The 15,995-nt window shown below is 47.8% G+C and overlaps 1 protein-coding gene across 2 annotated transcripts in view; it reads left to right on the top strand.

Annotated features, from left to right (window-relative positions):
- The first annotated feature begins 14,689 nt into the window (after nt 1-14,689).
- The window catches only part of NALF1 (NALCN channel auxiliary factor 1), a 338,973-nt gene continuing 337,667 nt past the window's right edge, over nt 14,690-15,995 (top strand). The window contains exon 1 of one of the 2 annotated variants that reach the window (XM_081003220.1): nt 14,690-15,407. In XM_081003220.1, the coding sequence (XP_080859346.1) occupies nt 14,746-15,407 (662 nt within the window). In that variant the 5' untranslated portion in view covers nt 14,690-14,745. The remainder of the gene's footprint in view (nt 15,408-15,995) is intronic. The other variant, XM_081003219.1, reaches the window with a different exon arrangement.

Genomic DNA, 15,995 nt, shown 5'->3' on the forward strand with positions numbered 1-15,995 from the left:
GAAGACAAATGCCTAGATCCAAGCAGGATGTGGAAATAGGTTTCCAAGCCCACAGTATTTGGTGTGCATTTGCATTGTGTAACACTCGTCTTAGCCCCAGCGAACTGGGCTAGATATATATTTTGATGCTGATATGTACAACCATGTGCATCCTCATCTCTTGTTGTGCACGGCTAGTTGCCTGCGACTAGAGTGGATCTTTATCTAACCCTGCACTTTCACACATGCTTCCCCAGAGAGGAAGCTCCATTGAATTCAACGGAACTGACTTCTAAGTCATGAAAATGGGCTTGGGTCTTCGCCTCATGCAGGAATGGTAGCAAAATGGGCAGCAGGTGAGACTCTCTGCGTATAATATTCCATGGATAGCTCAGTTGGCTAGGACATGGCGCTGAAAACACCAGTGTTGTAGGTTTGATCCCCCTATGGGACAGCTGTAGATTTCTGCCTTGCAGGGGGTTGGACTAGATGATCCTTCCAACTCTGTGATTCCATGAGACCTATGATAACTGCGGTGCTACCACCGAGAAGACCCCATTGTTCTCAGATGGTAGAGCACTTGTAGAAGACCCACTATTATACTGAGGTTTTGGTCAGGATGTTTAAAATAAAGAGAGAGAAAGACAGATGGTCCTTCATATATTCTGTTCCTAAGCCAAGAAAGGCTTTAAAGGTCAAAACCAGCATTTTGAATTGGGACTGGAAGCCATCAGTGTACAGTCATACCTTGGAAGTCAAACGGAACCCGTTCCGGAAGTCCATTCGACTTCCAAAACCAAAGTGCGGCTTCTGATTGGCTGCAGGAAGCTCCTGCTGCCAATCGGAAGCTGTGGAAGCCCCGACAAACGTCCAGCTTCCAAAAGAATGTTTGAAAACCGGAACACTCACTTCCGGGTTTCGATCGTTCAGGAGCCAATTTGTTCGGGAGCCAAGGCATTCAAGATCCAAGCTACGACTGTACTGTTTCTAGAGTTCCATAAGCAACAAACAGAAATGCCATTGTCTTTTAGGAGATTTAGAATTTTAAAAAAATATCGTGTTTGCAACTACAGGAAACCATATCAGGTTAAGAATTTGGTCATTATTATTCTCCACAGAGAGACTGGGCTAAACTCTGTATATCATAACCTTTAACCCTTAAAATGCTAAATGGAGCCATTACCTCCTTTACACCCCTCCCTCCCATCTGTTCCTGGAGATTCCACCCAAGAGGGAAGCCTTTCTCCTCCTTCAACTGCAGAATGTGTTGCTGTGAACACAAAACCAATTTTAGAATGGGGATATTTTCAAAAACCCTCCCCCCTTCCCAATCCTGAGTCTGTTTCTAGTTCCTTCAGTTGCCATGGTGAATGGGGTATAAGCTATCCTTCCAGTTGGGGGGGGGGGAGGGGGGGAAGAAACTGCATGAAGTTAATAGTAATGTGGGGGGGGGGGGACAGACAGTACATTGGGGTTGTTGTTTTTTTAACCCAATGCTGATTTGCAAATAAAAATTAATGTACCTCTGGCATTAATGAGACAAAGCAAAAAATGTGTTGCTATACAATGGAAGCTACAGAAACAAGGACATTTCACTTATTTTGTGGATAACAAGAAGATGAAATTGAGGGAGGTGGTAGGGGGGCAAGATAGGGAACTCGGGGTCTTGTGTCAGGGATTATAATTCTGCTTCTAACTTTATCAACAACCTTCAGACAGATGAAAACCGGGCCAAAGCTCTAGGAAGGCATAGGCACATCAGTGGACAAGTAGATGGTGTACAGTGGAACCTCAGGTTACATGTGCTTCAGGTTACATATGCTTCAGGTTACAGACTCCGCCAACCCAGAAATAGTACTTTGGGTTAAGAACTTTGCTTCAGGATGAGAACAGAAATCGTGCTCCGGCGGCGCGGCGGCAGCGGGAGGCCCCATTAGTTAAAGTGGTGCTTCAGGTTAAGAACAGTTTCAGGTTAAGAACAGACCTCCAGAACGAATTAAGTTCTTAACCTGAGGTACCACTGTATAGACATTTTATTCCACGGTCAATGTACGCTGAGTACTTGTTTTTTTCCTACATAGTCCACACACAGTCTACATCTAGTGCATATTTTTTTGTCCTTGAAAAGTGCTTATTGAGAAACTGGTGTCATTCCGAAAATAAAAGCTCACTGCAGATTGATTCTGCCGTGTGTCCAACTGAAAACAGACAAAATGGTCCCAGTTATGGGGTATAGGTGTATGTATTCATACCTGCCCAGTGTTTGTTATGCTTGCAATTATGTATTTTCTCCCCATATGGTAAGGTGCCTTGAGCACAGTTTTAACTATGGAAAAGTAAAGGTAAAGGGACCCCTGGTCATTAGGTCCAGTCGTGGCCGACTCTGGGGTTGTGGCGCTCATCTCGCTTTATTGGCCGAGGGAGCCGGCGTACAGCTTCCGGGTCATGTGGCCAGCATGACTAAGCCGCTTCTGGCGAACCAGAGCAGCGCACGGAAATGCCGTTTACCTTCCCGCCGGAGTGGTACCTATTTATCTACTTGCACTTTGACGTGCTTTCGAACTGCTACGTGGGCAGGAGCAGGGACCGAGCAACGGGAGCTCACCCCTTCACAGGGATTCGAACCGCCGACCTTCTGATCGGCAAGTCCTAGGCTCTGTGGTTTAACCCACAGTGCCACCCACGTCCCTTTAACTATGGAAAGGCAGCATACAAATAAAATCAAGTATGTATATATTCACTTAGGGCATGTGCAGGGAGGAAAAGGAATGGATAACCTAATAAAGGGGAGGATTTTCAAATGTTTGGATGGGATATGACCGGGAGCCTTGTGTAAGCTATTCTAGGCTTCCTGAAAATAGTGCTATATAATAAAGAGTACTGTAATGAATATAAACAATGCAAATTGTACTCAGCCAATGTGTTTGCTGTATCCTTTACAGGAATTGTATGCTGAACAGTGAAACCAAAAGAGCAGAAGAATGAAAGCCATAAATTTACTTCTCTACCTTTCCATTTACTAGAACTAGATTAATTCCCTTGGCCTTATTATAAATGCTTTGCTTATTTAAGGAAGGAAAAGAAAATTGCATGGCTTATATGTCTTGCTACAATTCATTTGCACGCCATAAATTCTCAGTGAGGACATTTTTAATATCTAGCAGGAACTTTTAAAAAAATCACATTAAATTTCTTGCATATCCAATCAATAATTTCATTGTGTTTTCATGTTGAATAAAGCAGTAGACATAGGCAGAAAACATAGAAAGACGCTAGACTGACTGGAGTCCTGCTTTAATGGCAGCAGTCTCACTGTCCATTAACACAATAGTGAATTGGCATAGGGTTGCAGCCCTTTACTTTCCTTCTCTTAAAAGTGATATTAATAGAAAAGGGAGAAGAATCCTGGATCAAGTCCTACAGAAAAAAAAGTTAGGTGAATCAGGGCATCTAGTTTCAAAACAAATTGTACCCTCTGTGCTTTCTGTTCTGAGACCTTCTGAGCTCTTCTTGACCTTGGGCTAAGCGGAGAAATGCTGTCCAGAGACTGTGAATCCATTAACCCCCACTCTTCCAGTGTCTATTCTCCTAGCTGTTCCCCATCCAGTATTTCCCAGCTTCTGCCTTCTGAACTATGCCCCTCTGCAAACCACTGTTCCAAATCTATACTATCCTGCTGCTCCTGGGAAGGTTCAGGTTCAGGTTCCCAGCAGTCCTCCTCAGTACAGCCCTGCTCAGCACGGTCCCTGACATCTTCTGCCTCTGAGTCTGGATTCTGCTCTGACCCAGCCCCTTCCTGCTCACTAAACCCTGTTGTCTCTTCAGCTTCCAACACTTCCTCCTCCCAGTCTTCTCCCTCTGACCAGGCAGCATCATCCCTCCACCAATGCCCTGGCCCTGAGCCTTCTTCTCCTGGGGGTTCCCTGGCTGGTGCCTCTCACCACACCTCAGCACCCACCCAGTCCATAACAACAGATGACTGCCTTGAGGAGTTCTGCAATCTACAATCTGAAACAACAGAGGAAGGGAAGTGGAGATGAGGTAAACAAGAAAACGATGAGTTGTTTCATTGACATGGGCTGAGGCTTGGTTACAGATTTAGGGAGTGAAGCTAACCCTTGACTATGATCCTGGAGAAGGTTAAGACTGGGCAGAGGCACTAGGAAACTCAGGAACCAAGATGACAAAACCTTTACAAAAGAATGGGGGAAATTTATAAGTTATTTAAGAGACCACTGTAAGCAGATGGAAACACTGGCAGGATTTTGATTGCACTCGTAGTGTAACAATTACGATGGAAAATATGGATTAATACAACAGTTAGAGTTCGAAGAAGATGTTTAAAACAGGACTCCAGGGAGGGGGTAAGGGCAAGTCCTGAGATTTGGAGGAATTTCTGTATATGGATATGTATCTTAAAAAAAATTCTTTATAATTTGGTATTGTAAAATCAAATAAAAATGATTTTTAAAAAAGTACAGTGGTGCCTCGCAAGACGAAATTAATTCGTTCTGCGAGTTTTTTCATCTTGTGAATTTTTCGTCTTGCGAATTTTTCGTCTTGCGAAGCACAGTTTTGGAAAAGCTTCAAAAATCACCAAAGTCTTCAAAAACCTCAAAAAAGGCTACCACACCGCATGCTATGAGTTGCTCCTTGAAGTCAAGTCGCAACTGCACCTCTTCAAGCAATGCACCCTGGGTATTAACGGTTTTAAGAAAAAGGAAACAAACTTGCAAGATGTTTTCGTTTTTCGTCTTGCGAAGCAAGCCCATAGGGAAATTCGTCTTGCGAAGCAACTAAAAAAACGAAAAACTCTTTTGTCTTGCGAGTTTTTCGTCTTGCGAGGCATTCGTCTTGCGAGGTACCACTGTATTGGGAAGAGGTGTGCATCTGCTTGGCCCCACCAGCAGAGGGAGCCCCTGCTGCAACTACTGAAGCCATGGGCTGTGTCAGAGCTGTTGCTGGCAGTAGCAGCCAACACAGGGACCCCAAATTCAGTGTATTGTAGGGGCAGGACCAGGCAAGGAGCAGTGGCCCTCCAGACAGCAATATTATTAAAACACTGGGCAACCACCAATAAAGTCATGAATTCACAAAGTAATTAATAAACTAAGCAGTGTTGAATTATGGAGCGAATATGAGGGGGAAATACAGAATGTAGGTGGCGTATTCAGCACAGATATTACTTGCCATGCACAAAAACAGCTGGTGGGATCACATTCTCTCTTACCGTGTAGGATTTCTTTGAAAGTTGAGAATCATCCCCAGTATAGGCACAGATCCACACACCCACTAGTTCTATTGATGTATTTATTTTCAAACACAACCTATCAAAGGGAAGAGTTGCACAGCCACTATGCAGCGACTCTGCCATTCTCTGAGAATTATCTCTTGTTAGCAGTCCACAGTGTGGTCAAACTAGGCCATTCCAGGTCCTTGGGAGAGTATGCGGAACGAATAAGCTTTGTGCCATGCACTGCTGATATTCCTTGGGTTTCGAGGACTCTGCCTTGTTATGATTAGTACAAGCAATCAAGGACACGAGAAAATATCCAAAGCGTTTGGCTGCCAAGTGCTGGCACACGCTCACACCCATCCTTTTGCAAAGGCTCTGTTGTGAGAAAACAAAGCAGCAGCATTATCTTTCGAATTCAGGAGATGATGAGGGTACAGAATAGGCAGCAGGATTGCTGCGGAGTCAATGGATTGCATCATAATATTGCTGTTCATAGGGGAATTCTCTGCAGGTGTATTTGGGTCTTGTTCTTCATTAACAAACTGCAAATGGAAAGAACACTGTATTCCTTAAAAAAAAAAAGCACAGAAAAGAGGATAAAATTTAGCAATCTTATGTTCTTAGGTCTGATGGAATTAGATATTAGTTGACAGGACTTCATTATGGGTCCTGTCCTCAATGAATATGGTGGAAAAGGTAAAGGTAAAGGGAACCCTGACCGTTAGGTCCAGTCGTGGCTGACTCTGGGGTTGCGGCGCTCATCTCGCTTTATTGGCCGAGAGAGCCGGCGTATAGCTTCCGGGTCATGTGGCCAGCATGACTAAGCCGCTTCTGGCGAACCAGAGCAGCGCATGGAAATGCCGTTTACCTTCCCGCCAGAGCGGTACCTATTTATCTACTTGCACTTTGATGTGCTTTCGAACTGCTAGGTTGGCAGGAACAGCGACTAAGCAACAGAAGCTCACCCTGTCGCAGGGATTTGAACCGCCGACCTTCTGATTACGTCCCTGAATACGGTGGTAGACCTGTGGAAATGCAAACTGCACAGATAGCTTAGTTGGTGAGATTGTGGTGTTGATAAAAACGTATGAGGTGACACCGAAGCAATGTGGGAAATAATCTGATTAACGCAGAACCCTAGGAATGAGTTATTTAGGAGTACATATAGCCAAAACTTTCGTAACTCTTTCCTGTTGCTCATATTATAAATCAATTGCAGGAACCTTGTGCTCGTGGTTCTAAGGGATTGCCTTTGTTCTCTCAGTTCCGTTCACAAATTTCTAAGCAGGAAGTAAGACATGGGGAAACTCCTTCAATCTTTTAGATTTTGTGCATAATGGTGGGTATTAAAGAAGGGCTGCGTTTGGATGGCTGAACTTGAAACTGCACTGTTAAATGATTTGCCCATGTTTCGTGTATCTAGCGACTGTACAGATCAGGGCTCAGCAAGCTTTTTCAGTCATGGGCCAGTCCACCGTCCCTTAGGCCATGTGGTGGGCTGGACTATATTTTGAAAAAAAATATGAACGAATTCCTATGCCCCACAAATAACTCAGAGATGCATTTTAAACAAAAGCACACATTCTACTCATGTAAAAACACCAGGCAGGCCCCACAAATAACCCAGAGATGCATTTTAAATAAAAGCACACATTCTACTCATGTAAAAACACGCTGATTCCCAGACTGTCCATGGGCCGGATTGAGAAGGCGATTGGGCTGTATCCGGCCCCTGGGCCTTAGGTCGCCTACCCCTGGCACAGATCTTTCAGAATAAGATGAGGGCAGACACAGCATTGAACCAAGGTGCTATGCACATTTCATCCTGTTAGCTTTTGCACTAAGACAAAGTGTTCAATAAATCAGCCATATTGTGCACGGTGAGCCACAGAATTAAATGCACAGCAGCTTTTTAATTGCCTGGTTCTCTGCTGAAAACACTGCGTGTCAGAGTTATCTTACAATGAATAAGGCCACTGGCATCAGACGGTGGAACATCTGTTGACCCTGCCTGCTATAGAGGGAAGACTTGCGGGAGTCCCTTAGTCTTGCCAAGATTCGTCTAGCAAAGTGTAATAAAATACATCTAATAAGGAACATCATATTGCAATAGCAGAAAAAGGCAACAATATCTGAAACAGAAAAGCAGTGTTTAAACATTATTTAAATTAGAAAAATAGGAACCTCTGGAATTTTGATGGCCAAATGTAAAAGTAAATAGGAAAAACTCCTGAAAGGTCAACAAGTCAGCACCTGTTGGATCAGTCTTCCTCAGCTTGGTGCCCTCCAAGTGTTTTGCACAGTAATATTGTGACTATGGTGAGCCATTTTGTGCTCAATGTTTGTTGTTGGAAAACCAGAATGCAGATATTAAATCAAATCAAAGCATCAGCCAGCATTGGAGGTGTGGTCCTAAACATCTGGAAGGTTGGGAAGGCTGTCAGATAATATGTAGTACTATAGCATATCGTTTTCATGGGTGCCATACAGCAGTCATTGTACATTTACAGAGCAGTCCGATCTACCAAGCGGGAGAACTTGGCAGAACCGCTACCTGCTGCCTCACAGCAGTTCATACAGAAAATGGAACAACTGATGGCTGCTTTGTTCTTCTGCTTCTTCCCTTTTCCATTGCAACCATTGGAAGGAAATTAACTATGCTAGCTACAGAGCTTGTATAGTTTTAGGGTCTTTTTGTTTTGTTTTGCTTGGGGGTCATGTATGCCAAGGAAACAAGAGGGCACAGGATCCTGTGGAGTCATACCCCACCGCCAAGCTCTCTGTTTGATTCCCACCCCGCTCCGAGCATCGCCCTTGGAGCAATAGCAGTGAAACAAGCCTCCCCACCTTCCAGCTGTCCCATATTGTTGAGGACTCTTGAGTTCCAAGGCCTAACACTAGAGGGCATCAGATACCTGAGCTGCAGCAGAATCTGCTTGCTTGCCTGCTGCAGTCAGAAATCAGCGATACCCTCATTAGAACATGTTTGCTGTGGAGAGGAGCAGAGGGACTTTCGAGATATTTATAGGAGAGGAAACTCTACAGCAACATAGAGCTTTGCCTGGCATACAGTTCAGGACCAGAGTCAGGTGGTAGAGGAAAGCACAGATTACAAGAGCTATCACCTTTTGGAGTACTGGTTTTAAAATGTATTAATTTATTGATTTTCAATTAAACACATAATGAATCAAAGAACAAACCTTTCCCCCTCCTCCTTCCTTGAGGGTCTGTTGTTTTCACTGTCAAAATTAAAAGCGGATGCATATTTGGTACATATCTGAATGTTCGCCGTATATGAACATAGCTTAATCTATAACCTCCTTAAGAATTGTCTGTGTGCCATTGGAGAAGGTTTGGAACTTTAACTGCTGAAAACATATGGAACCAAAAACCCAATTGTTCAACAAAATAATCACAGTCTACACTGTTCCCTTTTGCTTTCAACTGTTCTGCTAACATTTTCTGAAACCATTGATCCAGAGTTAAGTTGGAGGCTGACATCCAGTTTCTGGCTGGAAAAAAACCATTGGTTAAGGGTAACCAATGTGATATTCTCTAGGAGTTGTTGGACTAGAACTCCCATCAGTGTCAGTTAACATGGCCAATAGTCAGGGATGATGGTAGCTGAAGTCCAGAAACATATGGAGGGCACCACATTGCCTACCTTTGCTATACCTCTGTGAAAATCACACCATGTGAGAATATCTAAATCAAGGTTCAAGTTAAACGTCAGAGTCAGCTAACAATGTAGAGTTAAGTCTACCACATATGGATGCGTATCTGATCAATTATCACCTGACTTTGCTCTCTGCATATTTGTTAGGTTCAAACTTAAGCAACACTTGCCATATCCTCCACATCCCTCTGTTACAAAGGGAATTATTAACTTTAACTTCCCCTCCATAGAAAGCCAAATAACATCCCAACCTCACGATATACTTCACATTTAATAGCCTAAGAGCTGCCAGGTGGATGACAGCTACCAGCAAGCTGATTTTGGCTAACCCAATGCATAGGAAAGGTGGGATGGTCTTAAAGAGAGACATGGATGGAGACAGGGTTTTCTCTTCCTTCCTCATAATACTAACACTTGGGGCCATCTAATTATATCGATTGGCAGGAGGCTCAGGCCAGACAAAAGGGGGGAAAATAATTCAGACAATGCATAATTAATTTATGGAATTCACCCAAAAGTTGTGATGGTCAGTAGCTCAGATGCCTTTAAGAAGAGGTTAAATAAATGCATGCGAGATATTATGATGATCTCCAGTTTCAGTAGTGGTATCCTTCTGAATGTCAGTTGCTGCGGATCAGCTATAGGGGAGGCTGTTGCCTTTAGGTCTTGTCGATGGGCTTCCAGGCAAGTGTCAGCAGGCTGGGCATCTTAGGATCCAGGATGCTGGATGAGGTGAACCTTTGATCTGATCCTTCAGGCCTCCTCTACTGTTCTTCCTCCATATCTGATGGTCAGAAGGGTATATATTCTATGAATGTTAGTAGAATTAAAGAATTGCTGAGTTGCGAGGGACCCTGAGGGTCATCTAGTGCAACTCCCTGGATTGCAGAAATCTCAGATAAAGCATCCATGACAGATGGCCATGCAAACTCTGTTGAAAAACCTCCAAGGAAAGAGAGTTCCACTGTCAAATAGCTCTGTCAGAAAGTTCTTCCTGATGTTTAGTCGGAATCTTCTTCCTTGTAACTTGAATCCATTGGTTCGAGTTCTACCCTCTGGAGCAGCAGAAAACAAGCTTGGTCCATCTTTACATGACAACCCTTGAGATATTTGAAGATGGCTATCCTATCTCTTCTTTTCCAGGCTGAACATACTCAGCTCCCCCAATTCTAAGCACCCTAACCAGTAGTTTGACCTTTGTGGATTTATTTTGTTCTGAAACACAGACCTTGGGAATGTGTTCAGGGACTGCAGGTGTGTGTGTTTAGCCCTTTCCCTCTGGGCCATTTTCTCCAGTGAAAACCATCCTTTCTTATCCATGGCAGATGGTCATACTATCTCCCTTCGGGAATAAAGGAGTTTGTGGGAGGTAGCTTTATAGGAGAAGGGTTAAGCACCCTCCTGCCTTGCAGCTCCAGTGAAATTCATAGCTCACCATGGGTGCCTGTTAATAAAGCAAAAATAAAACAACACATCTGCATGGAAGTCCTGCGTTATATCTTGGTGTGCTTCCAGACTGTCACTATTTTGGGAGTAGGGTTCAATCTTATACTGACAAATTCAGGTTGCTCGTTTACAGCTGATTGGGAGGTCACTCCCCAAAATTATCAGACTTTTTGCAATGAGGAAAATGCACTGCAAAGTGTAGGATAACTGTTGCTTTGGTGATACATCTTTTAAGCTCCCTGCAAACAAATCAGGATGGGTGTTCAGTAAACAAGTCATCTGGAAGTGTCCTTGTTTGGTGCTAACGGAACACTGCATTAAGATGTTTTTGCTGCATTCGGGAACTGTGAGTGCATCTTAACACACCCACACCTGTAAAAAACGTGCAAGATTTCTTAGATATGTACGAGTAAATGGAAAGAAAATCCGAACTTGAAACTGTTTCCCATTCCCTGACATTGTGACACCTGGAAGATAGTCAGTTTTGAGGCTCTAGTTTTACTAAAAATGCATATAGCACCCTCCCGGTGCAGAAATTCTGCAAGGAAGTGTGGAGCAGATGCCTGTATTTGCAGTTTTTAACCTTGATAATGAGAAACGTCCAGATTCTAAACTGAGGCATGTCACGCTATTTAAGTGGTGAGTATCTCATGACTTCTCCCATAATATTAAAATGAATTTCTCTACCTTTCAGTTAGTCTATCAAAATAAAAATTTATGCACAACTTCTGTGACATATGGATGCTAATGAATGTATTATGCTTCCCATCTGCTAGGCAATAACTTAATGACACGCCATAGAAGGTTTGAAGTAAGGGATTGAAATAAGATCAGGTCAACGTGGCTACGTAGGATTTTGTGGGGGGAGAAATTGCTCAGTAGCATAATTTAGCATATGAAATGTGACGACAGGGGTGAAAAGACCGAAATTCTTGCAAAATTAAAAATACCTTCAGTTTCATCTGAGAAGGATAGGATGCATAAGCTGTGTTTGCAAGTTGATCACAATAGGCTGCAATTCTATGCACACCTACCCGAGAGTAAGCCACATTGATCTCAATAGATGTCACTTCTGAGGCTTGCACATGCATATAAATGGGTTTGGTCAGGTTCCATTTCTTTGATGTTAAAACACTAAACATTTTATGCGTTTGGATAGCCATAAAGGCATCACATTTTTGTAAGCAATGCAGAAAGCAAAGAGCAACTGGATATGACAAAAGCTGCTATTTTTAAATAAATAAATATTGCAGATACAATCTCTAGTTTTGTGACACTGCAATGATTTATGCTTGCAATCTGATGCACACCTACTCTGTGTTACATCCTATTGTACACATTGACACTTCCTTCTGGGCAAGCATGCATAAGATTGAGCTGCTTGCATTTACCTGCCAACTGTCAGGTTATGAATATATATATTAGTGGTTGCGGAACAGTTGTCTCCACATGGACAGGAACCATAATGTGTTGATGGAGAGTGTCCAGACTAATGTCAGAAGCTGTTGGGCATATGACATGCTTGTGTGGAAACTCTGCAAAGTGACCCAGACCATTCACATGCTTTGCACATGGAATACAGGAACCAACACTTAGGGGCCAGGGTCCCTTTGGTGCCCCCAATAAAATATTTGAGGGTGCCGCCCCCCCAAAGCTGAAGGGCATTGTCATTCAAATGGTGTGTGTGGTGTGTGATAGATTATGTGGGGGAGGGCTTACCTGAACCCTCTCCAATATTTTATTCAAGTTGGCACCCCTGACATGGAACCACCAGTAGCCACCGTTCCCACTGACTTCCCAAATGGATTATAAGAGGGATATATTCAGAACCAGGCTATTTTCAATCAATATTGATTGATTGAAAATGGCCAGCCAACCAGATTGGTAGCTGGGTTCTTACTGAGGATATTTGGCAAGACAACATGACAGTGATGTGGGATTGAGGATTGGAGAGATCCTTCTGTGATATTATGGCAGTGGACAAAGCTGTATTGTAATTCTGAATCAATGTTTTATATATATATATATATATATATATATATATATGAGAATTAGACTATAAAATTCTCAGGTTTGCTGGTTAAATCAGGATTACATTGCAATATGATAAAATATGATAAAAAGCACCTGCCCCCTTGGTCTCAAAGCAAGACACTTAAGATCTCAAAAGGCACAGATCATTATTTTTTAGGCAAGAATTTACAGTTTAGGCAGGGATAAAATCTGGCCAGATTGAGAGTCTCCCTCACCTCCCTTTCTTTCTCAGGCATCATCTGAGGAAAATGTTTGGAATATGTTCAAAAAATATGGTCAGGCAGGGGTGGGTGCCAACTTGAATTGGGGAGCCCAGGTAAGCCATGCCTGGCTTAATCGACCACAAGACACGGCACACACACACCATTTTAATGGCAATGCCCATTAACTTTTGGAGGGTGAACCCCTCAAATATTTTTTGGGGACCTCAGCCCCCCATAGGCATAGGCAAACTCGGCCCTCCAGATGTTTTGGGACTACAACTCCCATCATCCCTGACCACTGGTCCTGTTAGCTAGGGATGGTGGGAGTTGTAGTCCCAAAATATCTGGAGGGCCAAGTTTGCCTATGCCTGCCCTAGGTGTTGACTTCCCTGAAGTCAGGCAAAGGGAGTGGTGGCTTTCCTCCCTCTCCCCACTTTTTCTTCTTCCCCAACCATATTCTGTATCACATTGTATGTAACTGGTATATGGAAAAAGACTTTGCAACCTGAAAAGAGAGACAATGCAGGTACTCTTGTAAACAAAGAAAATATTTAATAAAAATTATTATCATTATTTTTCAAAGAGCATGTCTGTCTGACAATAAGAAAGGTCTCCAAACTCGATATACATCGAGAGAGAGGGTGCCGGCTCTGTTTACCCAGCTGGCAAGAAGTGGGGAGGCGAGAGACAAATGTCCCCCGCCTCTCCCCCCCACCGTGAGAGGAAAGCACCTTGGGGGGGGCAATTTTGGGGGGAAACCTCTCTTCCCCCTCCTCCTCCTCGCCCCCCCGCTCCTCAAATCGGGAGGCCTCCCCCTCCACCACAAGCCAGGACAAAGTTCCCCGCGACGGGGGGCAACGCGCCCCTCTCCGGCCCGGGGCGGCTTCGAAGTCGCCGGCTGCGCTGGTACCGGGCATGGAGCAGCCCGGGCTGCGGCGCGGCGTCGCTCGGCTGCGAGGCGACACCTGGCCGCTCTCTAGGGCGCTGCGGAGCGAGGGGCTCCCACGACAGGGGGCGGGGAGCAGCAGCAAGCGAGACACCCCCCCCCTCGAGCCCGGCAAAGCAGCGAAGGCGAACTCACCGCCGACGGCTTCGCGTGATCCATTCCTTCCCCTTCCTCGGCTCCACGAGGAGGAGATTGCCCCCGCCCCCTCGCGCCAGAATGCCGGTGATTGGGGGGTCCTCAGAGCGGGGAGAGCGTGGCAGGCGATTCCCCCCAACCTCTCCTCTCCTCCCTCCCTCCCTCCCTCGGCTCGCTCGCTCGCTCTCCTCCCCCCCCCCAACCCCCAGTCGAGGGAAGGCAGAGCACGCCGCCGCTGCCAATGCGCCAGGCTGGCGGCGCAGGAGGAGATGACGCAAAGGGCCGTGCGCTCCCCCCAAAAAAGTGCTTCTCCCGGACGAAGATGGCGGCAACTTAGCGCAGGGCCCCAAGATGAGGGTGGCCCCCGGGCAGCAGGAGGCAGCCAAATCCGCGCCGCGAGCAGGGGGGGGTCGTGCCCGGCGGGAGCCTCAGCAGAAGCAACAGCAGCAGCAGCGGCGGCGGCGGCAGCAGCAGAAGCCGCAGCGCAGTGGCACCAGCAGTGCTAGCAGGAGCAGCCGCAGCAAGAGCCACAGCAGCAGCAGCAGCAGCAGCAGCCTTCGCCCCGCCGCTCCTCCGGCGTCTCCTCAGCAGCTCGGGCCAGGCGACGCGCAGCAGCCAGCCTCTCGCCAGGAGGAGGAGCAGGAGGGTCTCGTCTGGGGCTAGCGGGGGCCCGGCTCGCGGGGTCCCCCGGCTGGCTCTCCAGGGCGCCGGGGTGGGGGGCGGCGGCGGCGGCGGCGGCGGAGCAGCGCGCCATGAGGCGAAGGGCGGGAAGCGGTGGGCTGGCCGAGTTGGCGCCAAAATGGGGGCCCGCGCTCTGACCATGCCCGGGTGACAGGGAACGTGAGGGAGGCAGGGGACGGCGACCGGCCCAGCCCAGCCCAGCGCGCAGGAGCACCACCACCACCACCGTCCCCGCCACCCCCATTAGCGCCGCCGCCGCCGCCGCCGCCGCCACCGCCGTCGTCGTCGCCCTTCTCTGAGGGGGGAGCCTGGCGCCCCGCCGCGCCGTGTCCATGCCCGTGGGGCCGCCGAGCCCGGCTGCGGAGCCCCCCTCGCCGTGGAGCCGGCCGGGGCTGCGCGCTCCCGAAATATGAGCAGCCGCCCCCCGGGAGGATCCGGCTCGGGCGTGTGCTTCGGCCCGCGGGAGCCCGACAAGCCCTTCGCGGACTCGGAGCGGGCGCAGAAATGGCGCCTGTCGCTGGCCTCGCTGCTCTTCTTCACCGTGCTGCTCTCCGACCACCTGTGGCTCTGCGTTGAGGCCAGGCAGGTCGCGGCCGGGCGCCACCGGGACCCAGAGCGGGCGGGAGCGGGCAGGGAGGACGGCATGGACGGCGCGGCGGAGGCGGAGGGCGGCGGCGGCGGCGGCCAGTGCTTCAGCCTGCTGGGCGACGCCGAGGCTGCGTGCCGCCGCCTGCAGCAGCCCGGAGCCTCGGCCCAGGCGGAGCTCTACCTTCCCTTTTGTAGTTCCTACACGCTGCGCGAGCTCTTCGCCGGGCTTTCCCGCCCGGACACTCTGAACTGCACTCTGGACCTAGGCGAGGGGGACGAGGACGAGGAGTTGGATGGCGAAGGGCGCCGCAGGGAGGAGGAGGAGGATTGGCTCGGCTCTTGCCGCCGCTGCGTCCTGGCTTACCAGAACTACGACCAGCAAGCGCAGGACCGCTACCGAGAGTTCGAGCTCGTGCTGCAAAAATACTTGCAGGCGGAGGAGTACTCGGTGAAATCCGGCCCGGAGGATTGTAAGGTAGGAGTGTAGGTGGTTTTGTTTTTTTTTATAACCCCCACCACTTTGGCAATGTCTTTCTCCCACCCCTCCAATCCCTCGGATTCACTGTTGGTCTCTTTGGCGACGCTGAGGTTTGTGGCTTCGTTTCTGGCTCCTTCTCCCTCCCTCCCCCCCTCCTTCCCTCTCTTCCCCCGGTCCTGATCATATGCGATGGGCTCCTGACTCGCGCTGGCCCCGCTCTGACTGCCAGGGGCTGGAATGCGGCTTGGCAGGGGAAGAGGCGCTGCGTGCCAATGAGCAGGACCCGGGAGCGCGTGGGCTGCTGCTGCTGCTGCTACTGCGCGGAGGCGGCGGGTGGGGTGGGGGTGGTGCGTGGGATGGGGAGGGGAGGCCGAGACGTGGTCGCCAGCGGGGGTTTCCCTGGCCCTTCAATGATCAGGGGATCTCGCTTGTTTCCCGGAACTGAAAAAGCGTCGTTCGCGTGGCGGTGCGAAGGTCTGCTTTCTTCGCAGGGGAGGGTGGGGGCATTAACTTCCGAGTTGCTGAATCAGGGCGGTTGTTGGGATGGATGGAGTTGGGTCCTGAACTTCTGAGGAGGCGCTGCTTCTCTCGGG

The sequence above is a fragment of the Podarcis pityusensis genome (genome assembly GCF_964106645.2).
Source record: "Podarcis pityusensis genome assembly, chromosome: 4".
NCBI lineage: Eukaryota > Metazoa > Chordata > Lepidosauria > Squamata > Lacertidae > Podarcis > Podarcis pityusensis.